General features: G+C 36.6%; 2 protein-coding genes across 2 annotated transcripts in view; one reads left to right on the top strand and one right to left on the bottom strand.

Annotated features, from left to right (window-relative positions):
• ano10a (anoctamin 10a) overlaps positions 1 to 15,181 on the bottom strand; it is a 32,182-nt gene extending 17,001 nt beyond the window's left edge. The window contains exons 1-12 of the mRNA XM_020937285.2: positions 15,065 to 15,181; positions 13,549 to 13,683; positions 13,280 to 13,477; positions 12,664 to 12,798; positions 10,848 to 10,967; positions 10,243 to 10,427; positions 9,447 to 9,831; positions 8,804 to 8,859; positions 8,645 to 8,719; positions 8,364 to 8,552; positions 7,533 to 7,724; positions 6,671 to 6,799 (exon numbers count right to left, since the gene is read on the bottom strand). Of these exons, the coding sequence (XP_020792944.2) occupies positions 6,671 to 6,799; positions 7,533 to 7,724; positions 8,364 to 8,552; positions 8,645 to 8,719; positions 8,804 to 8,859; positions 9,447 to 9,831; positions 10,243 to 10,427; positions 10,848 to 10,967; positions 12,664 to 12,798; positions 13,280 to 13,477; positions 13,549 to 13,663 (1,779 nt within the window). The 5' untranslated portion in view covers positions 13,664 to 13,683; positions 15,065 to 15,181. The remainder of the gene's footprint in view (positions 1 to 6,670; positions 6,800 to 7,532; positions 7,725 to 8,363; positions 8,553 to 8,644; positions 8,720 to 8,803; positions 8,860 to 9,446; positions 9,832 to 10,242; positions 10,428 to 10,847; positions 10,968 to 12,663; positions 12,799 to 13,279; positions 13,478 to 13,548; positions 13,684 to 15,064) is intronic.
• abhd5a (abhydrolase domain containing 5a) lies at positions 15,108 to 24,216 on the top strand. The gene is made up of 8 exons (XM_020937286.2): positions 15,108 to 15,355; positions 16,555 to 16,635; positions 17,342 to 17,427; positions 18,568 to 18,943; positions 21,061 to 21,215; positions 21,955 to 22,066; positions 22,363 to 22,549; positions 23,155 to 24,216. The coding sequence occupies exons 1-8, from the start codon at positions 15,324 to 15,326 to the stop codon at positions 23,242 to 23,244; spliced, it is 1,119 nt and encodes a 372-aa protein (XP_020792945.2). The 5' UTR covers positions 15,108 to 15,323; the 3' UTR covers positions 23,245 to 24,216.
• The last annotated feature ends 661 nt before the right edge of the window (positions 24,217 to 24,877 follow it).

Below are 24,877 nucleotides of genomic sequence, written 5' to 3'. Positions count from 1 at the left end.
AAAAAGATGGATCAGTGCATCCCTAATTAGTGCATCTCTAACACTGTAAAATTGTAACTTTTGGAATACTGTATATGCCACTTGCTTGTCTCCATGGATACTGCTTTACCCCGAATGTTACGCTAAATGTCATTAAACAAACGTGATGGCATGAGCAGGTCAGATCTGTGGAGAGGCGATCAAACTCACAGGAAAAATGGATTTTCAGAATATGCAATTAAATAAATACACAATAGATATAAAGTATAATGTGGGACATTTCAGGCAATACAATAACATCTCCATGGAGACTAGCAGGTGGCCGACTCCCCCACCAAAAAAGTTACATAGTGGACCTTTAAGCAAATTATATGAAAGTGCAGTTTACCAGCCAAACCACTCCTAATAGCAACATTTCCTTCAAAGCGAGCCTATAACTGATCCATAATATGTGTATGTGAGAGTCTGTGCACCTACATACAGATTACAATAAATTAAAATCTGGCCTGACATGTGTCCCACCTCATAGTGCCTTTGTAGTGTGCGTTGGAGGCAGTCCCCGGTGGAGGTAAGCACATTAAAAATGCATGCTGTTGCGAACCTGTTAACAGCTTATATTAAGTGCCTGTGTGATGGTAGCATGCAGCACCACTGTGTCAATAAGGCCCATTTGTTTTGTACTCTCTCTTCCCATTCAGTGCACTTATCATGGTCCAACCTGCGCCGCTCATCACTCGTGTTGTCCCATCTCTGTAATAGGCTCTGGCTCTATTCTGGGAAATGTACTGGAAGAACATGGAGGACGTGTTTAGATGTACAATAGGCACAGATAGAGGTTCAACAAACAGCGTCATATAGCTATTTTCAATATTCAGTGCTATACAGTATAAGGATGTAAGCTTTATGTTAGTAGATAAGCAATAACCATGCAATACATCTGAAATAATAACTCTGTAAGCCACCATACCTTGTTCCTTTACTTCTGACTAGGCTTGTCACGATCATTACAATTTTGACTATAGTTCAATATATGAATATTATATTATTATATTTGGGGGCTCAGTATTTATCATGGGTACTTTTACTTTGTAATAATCAGGAGATTTTAAGAATGTTTTATGTAATATGATGAGATTTGAGCTGTAGGGGGTAGAATAAATAACTGCTATGGCTAATTATTGGTCCATTCTGCAATTTATTTGTTGCAGCTCAGGCTTTTTCATGACACTATCTCCTTAAAAATTGGTTGACTGGGATTATCCTGCTTTGTGTCAGTGGCACAAAGTAGTTTTAATATTATCATTTATTGCTGTATATCTTTGTAGCAACATATTGTACTTCAAAATTTGGCCTACAGGCCTACTTCTGACACATGCCATTGGCTGTGGTTGCATGTGAAAATCTGATTATTATCACATTTCTGGCATTACAAGACTGTTAAAATTACTTCTAAATAGAAAAATGAACAGATTTTCTCTGATCTTGGTCCCTGTGATTACTCACATCAGTTTTTGCATACATAATTAAATCATTTTAAAGGTCCAGAAATGCAATAATAATCAGATTTTGGTGTGCCATTGTCAGCCAGTCAGAAGCTACAACCTTCACCAGACAACCAATCACCTCTCAGGCCATTACTCTTTCTCCCTTACATTAACAGACTTACTCAAACTTCTTGCTTATTTACAAACCTTAACTATAACTCAACAAACCTTCCTTGCAGTTTTATGAAACTTGCAAGTGAGGTCAAAATGTCAAGTGTTCAGAGCATTATATCCTTGGATCATAATGCCGATGTTTTGCCATCCTCTTCAGCATTTAAATATAATATAATAGCAATGACATGGGAATTTACAGATGAATTAATACTACATCCTAAATGTGAATCAGTATTCCTGGTCCTGTAGTGTAAAACATTTTAAAAAAGCATGTTCTAGCCTTGGCTCTACCTGTCCTCCAGTTGGTGACCCAGAGCAGAGAATAAAATGCCTTGTTGACTGATGCGGCAGCGCACACTACAGCATACACAATGAACTGCTGACAACACACACCTCCAGGGCTGAGACCAAATTAATAGTGGTGGAGCAGCCTGGCACCTCCTCTCTGCATTCAGGTGAGAGGAGAGGAGCATAAGTCAAACTGAAATCATCCACCTTTGGGCCAGAGGGACTTCAACGGCTAAAAAGTCATGTCCACTGCAACTCAGGGCAAGAGACATTTCCAAAGAGGCCGAAATGGATGAGAGAGGGCGTGCTACCTCTTTTTGTTAGAATTTATCAACACAAAAATAAAAAGCATAAGAAAATTCACTAGGGGTAAGTGCAATAGTTTTAGTAGAGCCTACAAGCTTATGCTGTTTTAGTTTGTACACACCTCATTTTCTGTACAAACCATAGTGAACATGAAATCACTTAAACTCAGCTAAACCATCCACCCAAAAATGCAATGGTGAAGAGTATCTACAAGTGGACTTGAACTAAGTGTGAGTGACATTGACAAAAAGGAATATATTTTTTTCATTAGCCTGATAACAATTAGGTTACGATATGCTAGGGATGCATCGATTTGATACTCGTATTGGATACTGGCGCCGGTCCTGATGAATTTGCTGGTTCAGATACTGGCTTCCAAATATTGATTCAGCTGATATCCTGGTTGGACATATAAATTGATGCAATACGATTATTTACTGGAGGTAGTTTGCCCAGAAAGCGTCATAATGTTTTTACTTTTATTTATACAAAACTTGTCTGTAGTTACTTGTGGGATGAATAACAGCTACATGATACATTTGGATCCGTTTTTTCTTATATAAACAAATGAAAACGCAGGATTGGTGCATCCCTACAATGTGCCTGCCTTGTAAAAATCTTGTTTGACGTTTATGTAAAAAATTGAATGGACTACAAAATTAAAAAGACAGAAATAGCAGTTTCTGAAATATACTGCTAAATATACAAATCTGATCAAATCTTTAAGAGGCTATATTATTAAAACATTTCAGCCATGGTATAATGTCTGCCGATCATCACTAGCTTACTGAGTTATACTTTTAATTAAACGTGTCCGCGTTTTTACTTTGTGCTCATACAAAAATGTTCAATATAGCATCAGATATTTATTTATGCAGTTTTGAAGATATCAATAGGCTTATCATATGTCTTCTTTAATATGATTTTATGTTTTAATAGCATTATGCATAAACTAAAGCAGCCCAAAGTCCCACCACAGCAAATGACAGCAGGCATACTAATAGAGATGTGGTTTGAAGCGGGGCCCTGTCACTTGAACTATTTATAATAACTCCTTTAATTAGACTTAGAGGATGGAAAAAGCCATAGGGACACACAGCAGAGGACATCCTTTTGGGAGCGATCCAAGTTCAGTCAATGTCATGGCAATTAGCCATTTATTTATGTAACTACAGATGAGAAAAATGACACAGGCGATCTTTAGCTGTGGGGAAACATGTAAATGTATAGAAAATTATCCTATAAGAGCTGTGGTCTGGTTGAGTGGATTTAAAATTAAATCTGCCATGTACAAGGGGAGGACATGTCAGAGACTCTGTAGGGCCTGGGTTATCATTTAGGACTAATTAAATTCAAGGATACACACATGCTGTATCGGAGAGCCAATCTGTAAAGTGACACCCACAGATGACTTAGGCCATTATGTTTTCAGATACTAGAGATTTGTGTAGATGGATGGTGGCACATAATAAAGATGACAACGCTGCTAATTATAATGGAGATTTTATCATAATATTACAATGAAAAATATGTATTAAAATAATCTTTAAAAGATGCTGTATCTATTTTTTACTTTCTTTCTTTACTTTTTTTTTTAAACCAATTCAACAAATCCAAAGGTTGGTGTTAGGTTAGCCATTTCTTAAAAGTGTAAAAAAAGTGTGAATGATGATGGTTGAGGCCAATGACACATAACAGGTGTCACATTTTTGTCACTTTGGCCCAGAGTAGGGACACAAGGATCCAGCTTTCTCAGTTCCGATACTGATTCCAATATTATAGCTTTAAGTATCTGCTGATACCCAATGAACCGATACTAGAGCAAAGACTAAAAACAGCATTTATTTCCTTTACACAAATTAGGATAAGACAGAACTGATCCAAATGTGTTATGTAGCTGTTATTTGTTCCCAGTAACTGCTGAACAGCTTTGTATGAATGAAAAAAGATGAGACATTCTGAGTCGACTACAAACAGTAAATTGTCTTATTATATCAGTTTATATGTCCAGTCGGGATATCAGCTGAACTGATGAATGCAAAAAGATATCCAATGTAGCAAACGTTGATGCCAATATCTGATACAAGTATTGGATTGCTGCAGGTGAAAATCACTTACCACTACTTAATCTGAGGATGGTGGTGAAAAGCAGGATTTCTCTAGTGTAGACAAACATATTCAAGCAGCACTCTCAATATTAAACACCAAGACTTAAAATACCTCACTGTGCCACTAAGGACCACAGCAGACTCACTAAAAAGAGTTTTAATTACACACATCTACTTTTAATTCTGACAAAGACTAATTGAGAAGGATGTCAAGCCATTCTCGCTACAGTGGAGTTTATCATTGAGCCTGGCATAGACCACACTTTCAATCAAACATACAGGCAATCAATATGACCCAGTTTGTAGCTTGGCATCTACAACTGGCTCATTTGCCCCACAACAAGGTGCTAAACTAGGCTCTGTAGTGCATTTGAAGACAAGACATTTCACAATTTTCCCTACGGAGCTTGTTAATCCAAATATATCCTCTATCCTCTATGATATGCCCTAGTAAAACCTTGTTGCAGCGTGATTTCTATTCATATGCATGTGGTTTGATGCTAATGCTAATAAAGGGTGCATTGAAGGAGAGGAAATATGGGAAGCTACAGGCGAAGATAAGATGCACAGAAAAATCAACAATGACACAGTGGAAAAGCTCATTCAAACATGTACACAATCTGCCAGTTTCTATCAGTATTCTGAGCGTATCCTCCTCTCAGCCACTCACAGTGTGCAGGGCTGCTTTGGGCTGTGGCTCCATCTAGTGGCCAGCAATATATATCAACAGTATTCTACCGACAGAGGTGTGTGTGATTTAGAGATACTCAGCAAGTCAAACTTAATTTTTCTGCACACCACTTTCTGGCACTCTCAAGGCAACTGCTCCTCAGGATTCAACTTTAAACAATATGCTAATTACAGAAGCAATCATAACATTGGACCAATTTCTGCAAGAGGAGAAAAAAATATTATGTTTTGTTGTTTATATGGTTGGTGGTAGGGCAGTAATCAGCCAAAGAAATTCTTGGTCCTACCGATCTATTAGTCAACTAAAAAAGAACGTTTGACAAAAGCTTTCTAAACTAATACGCATCTATGTATCTGACCTACACTACACTCGCAACACGATACCTGCACGGCGGTTCAAGCAAAAACAACTATTTATGCAGAAAAAGTGCTAGGAAACAATGTATTTCTACAAAGACATTAAACTTCGATAACACTTAATTTATCCCCAAACTTAAAAGACACACAGAGCATAAAACATCACATAAAAAGTATGAGTTTATTCCGTCTTTTTACATATAACAACCCCACTGACCGATCATGTAAATGACTACAGGATTACAACCCTAGTTCATTATTTTATTGGGATTTCATAGTTTATTGCACTTGTTCTCTTAAAGTCTGTCTCTGTTTGTCTGGAATGTTTCACAGCATGGCATTAAACTGCTCTATCTCCATGGTGACAAGCTGATAACACAGTAGGGCCAAGTTACAGGTGAAGTGTATGGAGAGGTGACCCCACTCGCAGTAAGAAAGCATGTTTTTAAGGTATATTTTCCAGGTAAACATGTTATCTAGGAACTACTGCTAGGCCTCAACATCACATTCCATGCTGGCTGTTGATTACTCAAAAAGCAGAAAGGTAGTATCTGGGGCAGCTTGTCCTTGCTTTCAGAAAACTGGTTGGAGTTCTCCTAAGAGACAAACCGAGCTCTGTTCAAAATCAGTCATACAAAATCAATTAGAGTGGGCCTGGTGTGCAGCACAGAGGTCAGCAGAGGAACAAGGAGCCAGTGTCCCTCATGTTCTTTTCTCTCATTCACAGCACTTCTGACGTCTGCTCAGCACTTGTTAGGTGTCGTTAGTGTTAAGGTTAATTAACCAGAGACTCCTGCCTATATCCATGATTTTTAGGTTTATTTTTGTCCTCTACTTTTAAAATTGAAATAATCATATTTTTGTATTTTCTATGTTTTTTTGTTTTTTTTAATTACAACTATTGGTTTGAAGATATGGTAATTTACAATATAAAATAATTTCAAGTGCTGCAGAATGAGCAGACTTACAGTATGTTTTAAATATAATTGTAATAATTCTGCACTTTTGTGGTTAATATTATAGCAGTAATGTAGATAACATCTAATGGTGAGAATACAAGTGCGGGTCAGCCAATCTAACCACACATGGTAGCTCTAACAATTGGAGAACAATCAGAATAATTTTTAGGCTTATTAAAATACTGAGATTTAAATTGCTGTCATCATTACATAAACTAATTCAAAGGTTTGCACTTGCACTTCGATGCATTAGAAAGATAAGGCATTAACGTTATAATGTATTTGGTAGTTTATTGTATATATATTCTTCAGATTTATTTCTTACCTCAATGGCCACTGTCCACAGAATGAGCTGCATCTCGGATTCAGGGAAGTAGGCTTTGACTTGTGGAGACATGCCGATCAGAGCACAGTTGGTCACTACGGCAATCACACTCATAGCTTCAAAGGCCAGCTGCAACAGAGCCGCGCACAGAGACAAAGTCAATAACCGCTTTCCTGAAATAGAAACGTATCAAGCCATGCTAACAAAAGCCTGTTCATATCGGCTGGGTACATAGCAATATTACACCCAAGGGTGGTCTTCCGAGCTATGCATAGATGTCAGGATAAGATTTGTCTCCCTAAGTCAATAGTGGCCTGTAAATATGCAGTGAAATATGAAATGTATGAATACCTTTATTTAGGTTAAAACTACAATAGGTCTATTGTTGTATCATTGTAGGTCTATACTGTCTAATGTGTACTTAAACTTAAAATGAAGACAAAATTCATAACTAAATTTTAAATATTAACAAGCAATTGTAGGAGGAAACTACTGGGTGCCCTTAAAAGAGACGATACAGTACCAAAAAAGTTTAGGTAGTACTAGTACAAAAAGCTGAAAACTGGTACCTTTTTCTTCAAATAAATAGCATACAATGAATTTCCTATCTGTTAATGCAGTTCTACATAATTAATAATACCAAAATAAGTACCAAAAAGTACAGTTCAAATACCAAAAAAATTTTCTGGTGCCTACAAAGGAGAAAAAGGTACCAACCAAAATATTGACCGTATCAGAAATTGATTAATTAAACATATATTATCCATAGCATTATTCCTAAACCAGTTTATCTTGAGTAAAGTGATAACTAAATAATGCAGTTCTTTACTATCCATTGTTCAGGCCTAGTACTGGTACTCACCTGCCAGACTCCTATGTTAGAAGCTGGGTCAGAGAAAGGCCTCTTGAACACACGGCACATTTTGAAGGCGTCAGAGTAAACCTCAGTGATATTGTTCAACACGACCAGGACAGCAGCCAGAGGATACACACACGAAAACAGGCTGACGTATCCGAAGAGCAAGAACAACTCCAGGTAGTCATCAAAAGTGCCCTATAGAGAAGTGAGCTATATGTTAGTCTCTCTTTTCTAGTTAAAGGTGCACTATGTAACTTTTTCTGAAGGACGGTCTACCACCTGCTTGAGTTTATTTAACATTCCAGGCAAAACAAGAATATCTTATGTTACAATATGACATTAAACTTATTTATCTTGAATTTTATCAATTGCATGTGTCCTTTTTGCCATGGAGATTGAAAAATTTATCCACAGAGGCAAACAGGTGGATTCTCTATTAGACCAGATAGATAGTGCACATTCAAATTCAGCTTAATCATTAGAAGAGATTATAAAGGTGTTATCCAAAAGTGAACAAACTTGATTGATGTGATTAAAAGACCTTGTGTATTTAGCTTGTCCATTTCAGAGTGGCACATCTCACAGACCATGCATAAGTGATGGGTTAAAATAAATTCAAACAGCAAACTGCTGACAATAGCTTAGGGCCCCAGATGGTCCCCAGATAAGATTATAATCATTTTTATTATATATTAATATTATACTAGTGTTAAATATACAGAGAAATCAAATGGCAAACTGGGCTAGGTTATGATTGTCATTCCCTGGCTCCTTCCCTGGTTCAATCCAAGCTTTCTTGAGGTGGTACCTGCTCTGTCCTATCCTTCAGCTCACCAGATACGTGCTCATGTCAGCCTCCAGTCGGACTTGTTCCTCTAAGGGCATTGCTTTGTCCTCTAGTGTGGTTTTCTTCTTGACTTTTCGGATCATCTTCTTATTGCGTCTCCTCTGCAGCCAATATGGCAGGAAGGCCTCCATGAATTGATTTAGGATCTGACTGGTGATCAGCAGTGTGGCCAAACTCTGAGAGACAAAAGTGCGTAGAGAATGAGAATTTGCATGGATATAATAGGCTTATAAAACATAAGTAGTCAAACAAAAGATATTAGACATACCTGTCTGAGCAGCGCCATGTCCTGCATTACAAAAGCAATGTAGAAGAGGGAGGCAAAGCAGTTGAAGAAGTTGAACTACACAGAGAAAAGGCAGAAGTAAAAATTTGTTTTACAAGAAAATAAAAACAAGGCATAGTTATACGGGGATATGTGACTTACAACTAAAACTTTAAGGACCAGGTGATTTTGATATGAAGATTCCAGCCTGTGATTTTCTGTTAGGAGATAAAACATGTCAATAAATAAAAACTGGTTAAAGATGACAGAGCATAAGAGAGCATATGTTGGAGATCTTGTTAGTTCTAGAAATACAAAGACCTCTGACCAAAGACATTTGTGCATTTAAATTAAAAAACTATATTAGAATAAAAGCCAAGAGCCACTGTTTCTACAAGTGAACAATTGCCATGTGTTTGGTAATTGTGTGTTGGGTAGTGTGTGTTGGGTAGTGCCTGTTCAAGCAGGTTACACTGCTAAACTAATATTAATAGGAGACAAGTCATGTCAGCACAGATTAGGGTAGAGTAGAGAGCAAATATTTGTATTTTTGTAGTATGTGGTATGTACTGAGTCGGTTTGTATCTTTCACTGCAATTTGGACATCTTAAATAAAGTTATTTTAATCAATTAAACATTGAAGAAAGCTGCAAATATTTGAAAGGAGTTTCTTACACATTTAGGATACCCTAAGCAAAGGAACACTTCACTAATTAAATTCAAACCTGTCATTGTCCAAAGACACTTCCAAATAGCACAAGATTTGAATCAATAATACTTTAAATGAGTAACTAAAAGAGCTCACCCCACTCAGTTAGAAACTCTGCAGCATATCTGTAGATGAGGTTCATGATCTCGATGACCACTGCATAGATAATACTGGGGATGAAGAGCAGGATCCCAGTCCAGAACGAGGGGTTCTCATCATGGAGAGACAGAGCCCATCCCTCCATTTGGAAGTATATCATCATGACATACAGAGACAGGTAAAGGCACAGGAGCACAAAGGGCACAGACACACAGTAGACTCTGAGCTGTCTCTTTGCATTGGGGTACAGAGGCTCCTTGCGTCCTGTGACTGGATTGAACCCAAGGGCCCCATGAAAACCAGGGCGTGGCTCTTCAAACGCCTTTTTTCTGCTCAGTGTCCCCCAACGATAGGCAAGAGAAGCACTGAAACGCTTCCATAACTAAAAGAGAAACATAATGATGTTGATCTTATTAACATTATTTAAATTGTACTGTTGTTTTCTACTATTCAAGGTATACCATTACTACTAACGTAATATCTTTTCTTGTGGGAAATTATTAGGAAATTATTGTCACTGCTTTGTCTGGAATGTTCCACAGTATGGCATCAACGTTCATTCAGTTAATGTGCTTTTACTGAAAACAGGCAACCTTACTGTGATTGGCGTCACCTCTCCAGTCTCCAGAGATCTGCATTATATTTTGCCCTGGTGGCATTAGAGAAGTATAATGCCATACTGTGGAACATTCAAGGAAAAGCGATAACAAAGTGGAGACAAGCAGCTGGCAAACCCACCACCAGAAAAGTTGCACAGTGCACCTAAGCATCATTAAACACAGTAATCCCATACCTCAAGTATAACAGTGCACCAAATCACGTTGAAGACTGCAAAGACCACGTATTTGTTATAGTCCTCGAAGTCGAACAGATAATAAGGAATGCCAATTAAAGCCATAGGAATCAGGGCGAAAGTGAAGTACTCCAGGAACCCAAAGTACAGCGCCTGACCCTCTCCAAAGTAGTGTCTGATATCATCTGTGGAACAACAGGAAAAGATGGGTCAGGGACCAGACAGAACAGCAGTGTAGTTAACTACATTAAACACACACAAACATACATATAATAGCATTAAAGGCACAGGGGTCAAGGTTAAACAGACAATAATTACTTTTTATAGCTCTTTAATTTTCACATAATTATACAAAAATGTCAATTCATAAGATGTCTAAAATGTATGTATTTTTACTTCTAAACAAGAAAGCAAAGTAATAGATATTGTGCATGGAATATGGGTCTACTGTTCCCCTACATTAAATGTAATTAAATATTAAAATATAATAATAAAACCTATCTCATGTGGAGTCTGTTTTGGACACATTTTGCCAAGAAAATAAACATCAGAGTTGTAAATGTAAAAGATACACTATTGTGTTTTCCAAACCAGTGTGTTCTTACCTAGAGGTTGGAGAGACAACTTGACCTTTTTGAACCACGAAAATGAGAGTCTCTTCAGTTCTTCCTTCTCATGGAGAGGAAACATCTGAACCATGATTCCTTTAGACAGTAATCTGCGAACTAACAAAGCGCAATTTTAAATAAATGTATCATGTTAATTAATGTATTACCATATTAAAGGGCCCATAATATGCTACTTTCTGATCTGTTACAATGTTGTTTCCTCATGAAAAACACACCAAGAGTTTAGTTTAATTCACATATGTTTAACACACAAACCCTGTACATTTATTCTGAGACTTTCTCTTAAAACAAAAACACTCTGTTCCACTTTGTAATTTCATCTGGTAAAACAGCTTCAGCTACACCTTCAGTAGAATAATTTGAATGATTTCAGCCCCTCTAATTGTCAGCCTCTATTGAACAAAAGGTCTCTGTCTATATTTTAATGGTAGTTTTCAAGTTAACAAACTAAGAATGTAGGGTTACTCAAACATGCATAAATGAAACAACACAACTAGAGGACAGTAGTACTAGCAGTTAACATCAATTATAAGTTTTAGTTTCCTTATTTTTCCTACTATTAATAATATACCAATTGTAGGAGGACATAGCTGGAATGTTCCCTATTGTACACAATACAAAGTCTATAGAAACAGTTTCCATTGTCTTGTGCTAAGTGACTTAATACGACTACATGATGGCTGTATCATTTCATCTGCCATTTCTTGAGAGCATCATTTGTCCCATGCGCTTACATTCGGCTTTAACACGATTTGTCAAACACAAGCGCTGAATAGAGGCCCCCTATCTGCTCCGCGACTTCATTGCCTCTTCCTTATCTCACTTTGGGAATATTTCAGCACATTTGCATATTTATTATTCTATACCACAGCCAGTGAGAGAGAAAGAGAGAGAGAGAAACAAAGAAGCTGGGGGTGGTGCTGACAGAGAGGTGACGGGAGGACAAGTGTAGGCAGAGAATTAATGTGTTTTTTTCATTAAGTTTTGCTTCTTTTAACAACTATTAGGACTCGGAGGGGAAAAGTGCAGATGTTAGCAAACACAAGATTTTCATTGGGATATAGGGGAGTTTTTTTCTTAGCAGTAATGACAAAAAACAGAATTTATTGTGGATTTTTAGAGTAATAGTGTCATTATTTATGATGCATACATTATTGTACGTTGTCTACTACTATCAGTAATCAATTATAAAAAAATCATGTAAAAAAATAATTCAGTGATATATCATGATGCTTCACTACACGATTCTCGTATCAATTCAAAATGCATCTGAATCAAGTTTTTATGCCATATTTTTCATTTTAAAAAATCATAATTATGGAAATGCTCACCCCTACTAAACAGTACTACTAACAACAGATGACAAATACAAAGTAAGAACTGTTTAAATGCCTAATAGTACACCATTTTTGACAGGCTTCATTTAGCCAGATGTGATGGAGTGAAGTGCTTTGCTCAGGGACCCAATAAGAATACTGTAAAACTGACAAATTTTTCTTGCAATAATGAACCAAACACACATAATGGCAAAACCTGTGGGAGATAATATGTATGAATTTATCAAATTAGAACTAGGGAGAATGCTATTACAGCATGAAATTGATTTTAGTAATTTACAAATGCCCTAATAATTTGCCATCAGGGTGACATTCTGAAGAACAATAGCTCCTAAAAATCCATTATTGTTTTAATCATACGTATATTAATTATGTAGAGCTGTAACTCCCCCTGAACATTATTAGTGTGCAGCAAATAAGTCTACTCTAAATGGTCTGCGTGAAGCTGTACTCACTAATTGATTTTCCAGGATAGAGCTTGGCCTGTGTGTATCCTGGTATATGAGTCTCATCTTTGGCTCGTAGAGTATCCAGCTCATGTTTAATTATGTACTGACATTCGGCCATGCTCAGGAAGCCATCTCCATCACCTGCAAACAAAAACAGCCATTATATTCAAGAGAAAATAGAGCACAATGTGGTAAAAGAAAAAAATATAAAGATATTTAATGCATTATTTTGGGAAGGCTAACAGAATTGTGGATTCACTTGTAAAATGTCTTGAAAAGCCTTTGGTGCTATCATTACTGTGATTGTTCAAGAATTAAGATATAAAAATGCTTAATAACAGTTGTCAGCACTGACCAAACCGGCCAAAGGATGATTGCTTATATAGTTCAATAGCTTTTTAGCTGTTACTGCAACAACATACTGCATTTAAGCAGACATACGTTTTATTCAGTATATATGACTTTTGATAATATGATACATGCTGCTGTAAAAGAATAATGGTTTATGTATTCCCTTTCATGCAGCAATATGAAAACATTTTGGTTATTACTACATCAAATACAGAATATTTCAATAACTTGAGCCATACTGTAAGAGCAATAGACAGAGGACAATCCCCACCTTGAAAGTCTTTAAAGTTTTGTTTATTTGCACAGGTGAAGCTCCTCATAGAGCCATCACTGAACTCTTTGAAAAGACCCACATCTTCAGCTCCAGACAACAGTCTCTGTAACGACGCCCCGATTAGGAATAAGTTTGGATTTTGTTTCTCTTGAACCCCTACCCCTGGTCCAAGCTGTTCGACCAGCAACTCAGCGCCTATGAAAAAACAGACTATATTAACTATTCAATATCAAAATCAGTTATTACAAAAAATTTTAATTTCAAACCTCCATTTTGCTGTTTATCTCGTATCCTCTGGAGCAGCCAAGAGACGGCTTCTTCTTTGGTGTCTGAGACCAGCTCAAGCACCACCAGAGGGGTGAAACTTTCAGATGACTGCATTGCACCCCAAGCCAGTCCTCCTTTACAGGAAAGTATACAAAACATTACTTTGCTCTCCCTTCATTCAGCCAGCCATTTAAGTGGCAAAACGTGTTTCCTGATGACTTATATTCATACCTTGGCAAGAATTTATTAAGAAGAAAAATGTTGTTATGTATTTGTCATATTAATTAAATGCACAATAGTATGTAAACTTATATAACGGCAACCTTCAAGCGTTTCCACTATTTCTACCAGATGACTCTCAAACACTCAAACTGTCTCTTTACTTAAGGTGTAGTGTGGTATGCATTCAGGTATGCACTGGAATATACAGTCATCATTTTACTCCTCCATGAACAGTAGCACTTGTTATTATTATCTCTAACATGCTGAGGGAAGGCTTAATTTATTCACAGACATGATGTGTGGAGGCATTAGAGCAGGAACAGATGACAGGCAGATACTGACAGTGGCAGCTGGGAGCTCCCCCCTACGCAGCCACGCTCCATGTACACTTCCATTTAGACAGCAGAGATGCATAGTAGAAAGCAAGCAGTAAACTAAAGACTATTTGATTAGGGACAGCACTTAAACACAGAATGAGATCGTAGAGTTATTTAGGTATGAGCTCTTTTAATAAACACATTTCCAAGCAAAATGTGGGGCTTTTAACTAGACAACAACCTCATGAAATAATGTTAGCAGGGATGTTTTATTGTAGTAACTTTGCTGTGCCTATACTAAGAAGTAGGTAAACTGCAACCTCAAACCCTTAATTTTCAAATTTTATACAGGATGGTGTAGCATGTTTCTAGAAGTACATATTTGCACATGTTTAATAAACATGTGCATTAAAAATTTTCTAATTTGGTAAAGTTAAAAGACAAAAATGTATGTATTTGTTTTTCATTATACTCCAGATCAATTAGAGGAGGCAAAGTCTCTTGTGGAGGAAGCTGTGGCCCAGATTACAGACTGGACTGATTCCCTTTAAACTCAAGTGCAAAGGTGGATCCTACAACACCACACCCAGTGAATGATTTCTAATAGCTACAAAAGATAAGATTAAGAATATCCGTGACAGATGCATTAACCACACCAAAACATGCATCTAACTTGCAACATTATATTACTTTGATCCATTCTCACTGGTCATAGACAGTGGGATGCTGATGTGACTTTGCTGGTAATGAATGAGTTTGAACAGTAGCTTGTGTCTCAGTATTTCGCAATAATGTCAACGTTAGCAAGTTCTCTATGGGTTGCAAGTAGGTACTTCTGATACTTCTGTTTTGAATTGGAGGCTATTTATAGAGCTACGGCAGTACATCAAGACAGCGACATATGAAAGTGCAAAGCGTTTAAATATCTTCAATTTCGATTTCAATAGGAAGTTAGTGCGTCAATTTGGCTACTTACCTACGCTCTTTTAGCAGAGCAATGTTTAGATCCTAGACAGCAAAGTTACATCCGCACTGCCTGACACTCTGCGTTTGGATGCGCTCGTTGTATGCACCGAGCTAACTGTCTGCGTGGGCGGGTAAGGAGAACGGCGCGGAACTTCCTAGAATACGGATTATCGGAAAATAAAAACAAACGCTTCTTAGCCACCGTGGAGTTGTATTGACGTGCCTACGCTGGTCACGTGACCCGGAGAAGTAGTGTTGATGTTGGAGCTATGGCCGAGCGGGAGGTGGCAGCGAGCAGAGGGTATGTTTTTTTCAACTAAATCACTTTTATTTCTCCATTCTCTTCTGTGTCATTGTGATCCTTTCGTGTTTACGTTATCTACTGCACATCTTTGTCATTACCTTGCTCCTAACAGCTTTATAGCACTATAAGTACAGCAGTATTCTATTATTGTAAACATGTGTTCCCTACACGCTGTATGTTTAAGTCTGTGCCTATGACATAACTTTTTTAGTCAATGGGAACACGCTGTACCAATCAGTTTCGCGGTTGGATAAAGGAACTTAAGGGGTGTTATAGGCTGCTGACCTTTACCTCTGGAGCCAAACTGTGACCTATAATACCTGTGAACTATAATGTCATCATCTCAGTTTGTCTTCTATACAAGGTTGTAAAAGGCGGTTACAACTATTACTAGAAAATATCTAGGCCTTGAAGGTAAAAAAAAAAAAAAAAAAAAAAAAAAAAAACAGAAGGAGAAAAGGAAACAAACTTTTAACATGAATGCAAAAGAAACACATAGACTTTGTGTGTAAAATTGTAGTTTGGGTTTAGTGCTTCTTCTGTGTAGGGCTGGGCAACATAGCTGATTATCTTGACATGTTTTTGGAGTATCCCGATAACAATATTCAGAAAAGGTTATGTTGGTTCAAGAGAAACATGTTGAAACATGTTTCTAAATGTAGCAGTTGTGGATTAAATATTAGATAAATGTGAAATTATTGCAATTTTACCCAAATAAAGTGAAGAAATATCTCTTTGTAGGCCGTACCCTTATTTGGTGATTCATAAAAATGTATTTTAATTTCATTTTCATTTTTAGTCAGTCCCTTTTGCAGCATTTTGTTGTTTAAACTAATAAACTCAATAATCAAATGTGAAATATCTTACAACATTCATGATATTATCTATTTTAACTCAAATCAATTCTCCTCTATTTCTAGGAATGGCTTATTTACTTACTAGGAAATGTATGGGACTCTTCACTACTGTGTTCTCTGCTGAATGTTTGTCCTTGTTGAGGACAAAGAGTGATCATTTGCCTTCTTCATGATCCCCATGAAAACCATTCAAACTGTACTGTACAAATGCTACTCTAATCAATACATTATTTACCGAGGAATTCTGTATCACTTCCTATCTGTGGAACTGTAAACCTGTGCCCTGATTTGTGCTCTTTGGCCTCATATACTTTTTGTTTCACTCTTTTCTGAACTCAGGGTCATTCACAAAGTGCTAGCTGCTGCTGGAGTTCACAGTCTTGTCAGTAATGCTTGGGAATACGTGGATTCAACTATAAGGTAACTAATTATAAAGTTGCTTGAATTGACAAAAGCCCATCCACAATAGTTTTTATTAGACTAATTATACATTTTATTGATCCACAAGGGAAATTACAGTTATATGAATATAACAAATAGTTCTTGATAACACAGCAAATTGAGTGGGATGAAAAAATAAATACAGTAATTATAAAGAGGACACATTTTCAAATGTATATAGAAGTACAATAAAATATAAGTAAATATATATTTGAAAAAAATATCTTATTTTAACTGACTGGTTCTCTCTGTATATTCCAGTACTGGAGAAGTATGTATTCTTGACTGTCCAGGCAATTGTAGTACAACTGTATGGAGTGTGTATGTAGTCCTATATTTTTCACTGTGAGAACAAAGTTGTAAACAATAATAATAACTATTAAAAAAAACAAAAAAGCAAAACAAAACGAGGCACTCCGACTGCATTAAAAGTTCTTTAATATAAAACGGGACTAGCTAGTCCTGACTTTTGACTTCAGTCAGACTACCTCAGAGTTTAATTAAAAAGGGGACACATTTTCAAATGTATATATAAGTACAATAAAGTAAATATAAAATAAATATATTTACTTTTATTTTAGCTAGTCTAGTTTTATATTATAGCACTTTTGACATAAGTCGAAATGCCTCGGATTTTTTGTATAATATTAGGCCCATGTTTCACCTGATCCCCTGCTCTCTGTAGGTGGTGCTGGCTCCCTAACTGGCTGCCGTCATGGTGCCCCACTTCGCTAAACCAACTAAAGACAGCAGAGGAACAGATGCTGCGATGTAAGAGACTGTCTGAAATGTAACTTTGCATGTGTGTATGTTTCTATATGAGTTTAAATGCCATGATTATTGCTAGAGCGAAAACAATACTTGACCTGTTCGTATGACTATGTGCAATCAAATGAAATCAGGGCTTCCTTGATTGCATGTGATTTCATGATTAGTTCTGCCACATAGTGAGAAGGTTAAAATGGGTGCTCCTTCTATGTCTCAATATGGACTGTATAGATCAAATTTATGTAGATTTTGACAGAAAACTATTAGTTGCAGCAGTCTGTGTATTATTTTTGTTCAGTAGGTGTAGGAAGGCAAATAGTATTATCAAGTGAATTTTAGTGGGCATATTTACCAAATCCTTTGCATTCACAACATATTAAAATCCTAAAGTTTCAAATTGAGCTGTAGTGAAGGGCCGGTCAGAGTTTTGTGGTGGAATTTGCTATTTAACTGGCAGATTGTAGACATTGACCTGGTTTATGGTTAATATCACTTTAATTACTCTATGTGGAGCCAATCCCTAACAAATAATAACATTTGTGCACCATAATTTGATTGTATTATTTCTTTCCAAAACGGTGAATCTCACATGAAGTTTTAAAAGCACTTACCGTCCATCTGAAATTATGACATTAAATTGTATAACATGAACACATCCAAGCTGTGTTTTGCTTCTTTCACAGGTTTAACACACAAACCTTGCATATTTAGGCTGTGTTCTTCTGTTTCACCTTGTGATGTCATGGTAATACAGGAAGTGCTCCCCTGTGTTTTTAAACTCCATACACCTTCACTAGAATCATTTGAATGATTATAGCCCCGGAATTGCCAACCTCTACTAAACTAAAGGTAAAAGGTAAAAGGTAGCTATTCACTTGAAAACTACCGTTTCATGACATCACAAGGTGGATCAGAGCATTTTGAGTTTTGGAGATGTAGACAGACTAATTATAAAAGGTTGCTCAAACATGTGTAAATGAAACAAAACACAACTCCAGGTATGTTTTTTGAGGAGATAACAGAATTATAACATGGATTAAAGCTTACAAGAGTTAATTTAGTGTAATAGTACCTTAAAGTACTATATTGATGTTAAAACTGGATACATTGGTTGATATTTCTCATTATGGCCTCTTTCTCTAGGTGTCTCGAGCTCTTTCTCCAAACAGTATGTCACTATTTCCCATAACAACCTGCTATGGACACTCACCTTCCCTTGCGACACATTCTCACACAAGACCCCCATGATTCTCCTTCATGGTTTTGGAGGCGGAGTTGGACTTTGGGCTCAGAATGTGGACGTGCTCTCGCGGCACAGACCAGTCTTGGCTTTAGACCTGTTGGGATTTGGACTCAGCAGCAGACCGCAGTTCTCCTCAGATCCACAGGAGGCAGAGGAGCAGTTTGTGAACTCCATTGAACAGTGGAGGAGGAAGAAAGGGCTGGAGACTATGATCCTGGTGGGGCATAACCTAGGAGGGTATCTGGCTGTTTCGTACGGCATTAAATATCCAGACAGGTGAGTGTACTGTAAGAATGCAGTTTTTTTCCCATTTTCACTGTTATTCACCATCACTTTTTCAGTTATAATTCAAACTACATAACTCTGTAGAGAAACCAGCATTTAACGATTTTATTTATGTATACCAGTAGTGAATAGCGTTATCTATCAATATAAAAGGTTGGTTTCTTAGTAGGATAACATTACCAATACTTCAGTGGTATTAAATCAAATTTCAAAACTTTTGTTAATATATTTTTCCTTTGTTGTTTTTGTGAGACAGCTACTTGCCAGTACTATCCATAGACTGTATAAGAAAGTGGACTAAGTGAGTGTGATGTCACCTACAGCATTCAGCATCACTCAAATGAAGCTCATGATGCTAAGAGGAGTGAATTTTGAGCCAGGCTCCTATTATGAATAGGATTATTTTGAGGAACAAAATAGTGGAAAAAAAAAACACCTGGATCATGTAGAGCAGGTTAATATAAACATTTTAAGACCAAAATGACAAGGCTCACCTTAGAAGTTACAGAGAGAGGGGCGACAATATTTCAAAGTCAATGGGAGCCAGGGTCAGGAGCTGGAAGAGCCCGCATGAGAACTTTCTATTTGGAACATGCCAGTACTATCACATAAAACTACTGATTTTACATGCAGACAATATTATAATGTAATTATGCAGAGCTTTTTTTTTTTTTCAGTTGATTGTTTGGTTCTTATGCCAGATGCCCCACATTTTGATTTTAAGATAGTAATTACATTTTTAATAATACCAAAAGAAGGACTTAATAATGCAGTAACTACAAAATTAGTATTGTGAATACGTAGTTCAGTATTTTATTACTTCCCAACACTGATCTTATTTATGACCTCAGACTGGTTCATGGAATGGCGTGCTGTTCCCTGATTTACATTGTTCTACATTCAGCAGCCTGTGTTATACCAGTAAAGGACAAATAGTAGATTAAGTGCGTGCCCAGAAGCAAACCGGGAAGTGCTTTGAATAATGACCCTAACATGGGCAGAGCACATAGCAGCACCTTTCCTGGATGTAGTTGTGGCTGTAGGCGCTGGCAGACCAAGATAACAGTTCTGTCCTCCAAGTGTCTGAGTGACTATCTCCCACTCCCCATCTCAGCTCAGCACTGGCTCTCCTCCCCAGGGACTCTGCTAAAATGGCCCCAATCTCTTATCAACTCTTTGCATCAGTAACGCTTAAAATTCATTTCTCTTTTGCCTGTTCTTTTTTTGCTGTTATCATGCTACTTTACCGAATAGCCTTCAAGTTATTAACAGAGATGCTCTTGATCAGACATGTGTTCTTGTACTAAGCCTTACTGCAAGGTTTGTCCTTCGGCAAATGGCTGCCTTTAAAAAAAATATGTAAGAGTTGCTCTTTTGCATACAGTTTGTGTCTGTTGTACAGCTTTGGATGATATTATATTGTTCATATTAGTGTTCACACACTAATATAAATCCCACTCACTATTAATTAAAAATGTACTTGTCATTACTTTAAGAGACTTCAAGAATTTTTTTTGGTCAATGATATGACAAGGTATAGGCTAGGCCTGTCACGATAACAAATTTTGGAGCAATATAGTTGCTGCAGAGAAATATTGCAATAAACAATAATATTGAAAATAATTATGCCACTGTCACTGTGACTGTCAAGCAGGATAATCCCAGTAAACATATTTTTAAATATACATTACCATTAAAAGTCCTTAGCTACAACAATTAAATTGCAGAATGAAGTCATAATTAACAATATAATTGATTTATTCTACAGCTCAAGTCTTTGATTATTACATTAAAATTAAAAAAATCTCCCCACTATTGCAAAGAAATTGTACACACAGTAAATATTGAGCCCAAAAATATATTGTTCCAACTTTCATATATTGAACGATAAGTCAATATGGTAATATTGTGGCTGGCTGAGTATAAACTGTATTAGGCCCCAAACTATACCCAGTGTAAAAGAGCCTGTTTTATCTTTGGGCTCCAAAATATACCCTAGTGAGCTATTTGATTAAGTGTTGTTGTATAATCAGGACAGGTTTCAGTTGCAGGCTGATAAGTTGATGAATGAACTGACTGTAGTTCATACATATTCTGTCTTTTTGTAGAGTAAAGCACATCATCCTGGTGGAGCCGTGGGGTTTCCCAGAGAGTTTTGACCAAAGCGACCCGGACCGCCCCATCCCAGTGTGGATCAAAGCTGTGGGCGCCATGTTCAGCCCCTTCAACCCTCTGGCTGGCCTCAGACTGGTGGGACCACTAGGTGAGAGCCAAGGATCACACAGTACACGTGCTATTTAATACAGGGACCTCCGTGATCTGAGCAGGGTGATGTTGAAGAGAGGGTGAATAGAGATCATAATGTATTATACAAGTGAGTGGAAATATGAAATATGTATGAAAACTGGATAAATGTTTAAATGCTTACAAAAATGGTCGGTGTTAGTTAGTTTCAAAGTGTCAAAGGTGAAGTGTTTTACTAAAAGCAGATCAAATGCATATTAATTATTTAAAAAAATCTTGACTCATCAAAATCTAAATCTAAAAATCTAAATGAGCAATGCCATGGAAGTTCCAATAGACCCAAAACGGTAGTGTTTTTATTTTTTTGTTTTATTATGCTTTTTGTGACCATTTAAATGTCTGTCTTTTTATCCCTAGTACTGTATGTCTACTACTGTATGTTTTTTACTCTACTACTGTATGTCTCATTATTTTGTGTAGCAGCCTTCAAATTCTTCCACATTATTTGCAGTAAAAGTTTAATTCCACACACATTTTTATTCTCATCACATGTACCGGTATTCGCTTTCATTAAAAGTTAAGACCCAGTGAACTGTGAACCGCAAAATCTTAAGCTTCAACACTTAACTTCTGTATAGCTGCCTGCCCTCTCATTTCTTCAAAATCATGTTAAGTATAATGATGTGTCCTTGTTTCTTAATAGCTACATGGCTCACTATGACAGCTGAGAATCTCTGTCCCTCTCTCTCTCTCTTTAGGTCCCACACTGGTGCAGACCCTCAGACCAGACTTTAAGAAGAAGTTTTCCTGCATGTTTGATGACAACACAGTGTCAGACTACATATACCACTTAAACGTTCAAACGCCAAGGTCTTTTTATATATTTAATCTTATTTTATAATGCTGCTCACATCTGATCATTAGTTTGGTAGCTAGTAGTCTATATTTATTTATTTTTATCTTTGTATATAGTTTTTTTAGGTAAAAAAATCTGGAATGTTTAATCCCTAAGTGAGCAAATTTTCCATTACAAAATAGCATGGCCAACCACAGTATATGATTCCCCAGTGCTTCTAGTTAATCCCTCTTCGTTCTTTAATCCTACCAAAGATTTTACACAGCTTAATTTCTGAACCTTGAATGTGATCATATTCCTTTTTCAACAGTGGGGAAACAGCGTTCAAAAACATGACTCTCCCTAATGGCTGGGCTAAGAGGCCAATGCTGCACAGAATAGACAGACTACATCCTGGCATCCCCATCTCCATCATCTATGGCTCCAGGTCCAGTATAGACAGCAACTCCGGGAGTGCTATCAAAAACATCAGGCCCAGCTCAAGAGTGGACATCATCGTAAGTGACACTCCCTTTTAAAAGTTTAAAGGCGCTGTACCTAAAAAAAACTGCACTGGTGCATTTTTAACCTGACTTCACTAAAGCATTCCTGGCATACTAATTATTCACTGCAATGAGCTAATAAGTACAGCTTTCACAGTTTTGCAGTCACAGTAATGCATACAACAGCATGCTAATAGTGCACCACTTTTATTTCCTAGTTCACAGATAAAAATACTTTTTTAACGCCAGATAGCACACAGTGGTCTCATTTGGACCATAGGAGCTGCTTTTACAATATGTCTATACTGGTGCAAAACAAATCTAACTTTATTACATAAAAAGTATGGGGTACATATTCCTTTGCATATCATTAAATTATAACATGATCAATGCTCATTCCAGTGTACACTGTAAATTCAAATGAGCATTATTTAAATACATAAACACTTTTTATTATTCTAGTCACATCTACTGTATTTTAAAAATGTTATTATGCCAAATCTGTATATATATATTGTATCTTTGTTGCATTTATTTACCCAGCTATATATAAATTGTACATAGCTTGATAAATTCACTTTAATACTTAATAAAACTCTTTTATAATTTTGTTTTTACAGACCATTCGTGGGGCTGGGCATTACGTTTTTGCAGACCAGGCTGAAGATTTTAATCAGATAGTTTTAGAATTGTGTAAAAACGTGGACTGAATCACAAACTGTTACTGACATGTGGGAAATAAGGGTAATGCCAACAACTTACTGCCTATGGGACGATGCAGGAACTTACTGAATTATTTGGTAAGACTGAGTATTTTAACGAGACTGTTTATTTTATTTTAAGTCTGTCAATTACTCCCATTCCTATAGGATATGCCAAACAACACTGGCACACTATGCTTAGTGCCTAATGAACTAATTTATTGATGTATTTATGCTCATTAACAGTAAATTGCCTCTTGCTAATTAAGAAGAACAGGAATAATATGCTATACACACAACCAACAAGCCTCAGTCTAATTTATATCCCTGTCTATATGCACTAAATGTATTGTATATTGTGCAACCAGCTATATGCCCATTATAATGGTGGTATATTAATAATACTTATACGTATTCGATGTATAGTTTTTTTTTGCAAAAGTATTGAAAATCAATTAGTTTTAAAACTAGATGCTCATTTGAGCAGGTATTGATACTAATAAAGTCACATTCACAGGACAGAAATGAACCTTTCCTGAATAGATTTTAAAGGATCTTGAGCTGTATCAGAACAAGTATAAGACTACATAGACTAGCGCACGCCCATGGACCACTATGGAATCTACCTGGACAAATGAGGGATTACACAGACATAAGACCACACAGTAACAGAAAAGAACATACTATGATTTTATGTTGAAAATCACATTCTTTTGTCTAAATAAAGAGTGTTTGTTTTTTTTATCATATTGGAATTGGTATTGAGTATCAAGTCTATTCCTTTGTATGGAAATCAAGTTTGAAATTTTAGTATCATGGCAACACTAGACTGGGAACACAAAGCTATAGTTTTGGAGGTACCAAAATACTTCTGCTACTTTTGTTATTATTTACCACATACACTTAGAGGGCAAATGCTCACTTGTTGTTTAAAATATCCCAACCACCAACAGTTGCCCCAATAAAGCTATATTCACTTTAGTGGTTGTGTTGTTTTGCCATGTTTATGGACACTAAAATAAACCCAGCATTGCAGGATTGAAAATCTCAGTTACAGCCTTGTTTCCTGTTCTTCCTGTACTCCGATAGGCCTACTGTCTCAGCAATAGGAAGTACATACACATTTATTTATAGCCAATATCAGTCTATATTGTCTTGCATCAGCTGTTGGCGGAAACTCTCTCTTTACCTTATTTATTCTCTTAAGAAATGCTGCTATGTTAATTTGTCATGTGAGGAATAATTACTTAATAATCACATAGCTGTAATTCAAATCTTTATGGTTCAAATGACAGAGTATATATATATATATATATAATATATACTGTTGTTTTAGTTGTTGTATTGTGCAGAGGGACTAAAATAAACATAGAGGTGGAAGAGAGGGTTGGCTCCAAGAAGCCTGGCTGCTACTGACAACCACAAAACCATCTATCTAGAGAGAAGTTTGAGATCCACTGGAATCTTTTCTTATAATGCATAAATAGGTATTTACTTGGATAATTTTTGCAAGTCATTCTTTATTACATTTCTACTCTTTCATTAGGTTGTCAAAACTGGCATACCCCGTAATCATATCTGTCTAAGCAAAATTTTGATTAATTGTTTTAGTATTTGTAATTGTTTAAAATAAAAAAAAATA

This window comes from Boleophthalmus pectinirostris, unplaced genomic scaffold (assembly GCF_026225935.1).
Source record: "Boleophthalmus pectinirostris isolate CB_2022bp ecotype Guang Dong unplaced genomic scaffold, ASM2622593v1 HiC_scaffold_6, whole genome shotgun sequence".
NCBI classification, from domain to species: Eukaryota; Metazoa; Chordata; class Actinopteri; order Gobiiformes; family Gobiidae; genus Boleophthalmus; species Boleophthalmus pectinirostris.
The sequence above is the reverse complement of the archived record's forward strand: the minus strand, read 5'-3'. Positions and strand labels throughout refer to the sequence as shown.

What these genes read in the sequence shown, in the direction of transcription:
- abhd5a (XM_020937286.2), top strand. Translation starts at nt 15,324, where the DNA reads ATGGCCGAGCGGGAGGTGGCAGCGAGCAGAGG. An exon ending in AGAGGAACAGATGCTGCGAT is followed by an intron (nt 17,428 to 18,567) that starts GTAAGAGACTGT and finishes CTCTTTCTCTAG; the next exon opens with GTGTCTCGAGCTCTTTCTCC. An exon ending in CAGACTGGTGGGACCACTAG is followed by an intron (nt 21,216 to 21,954) that starts GTGAGAGCCAAG and finishes CTCTCTCTTTAG; the next exon opens with GTCCCACACTGGTGCAGACC.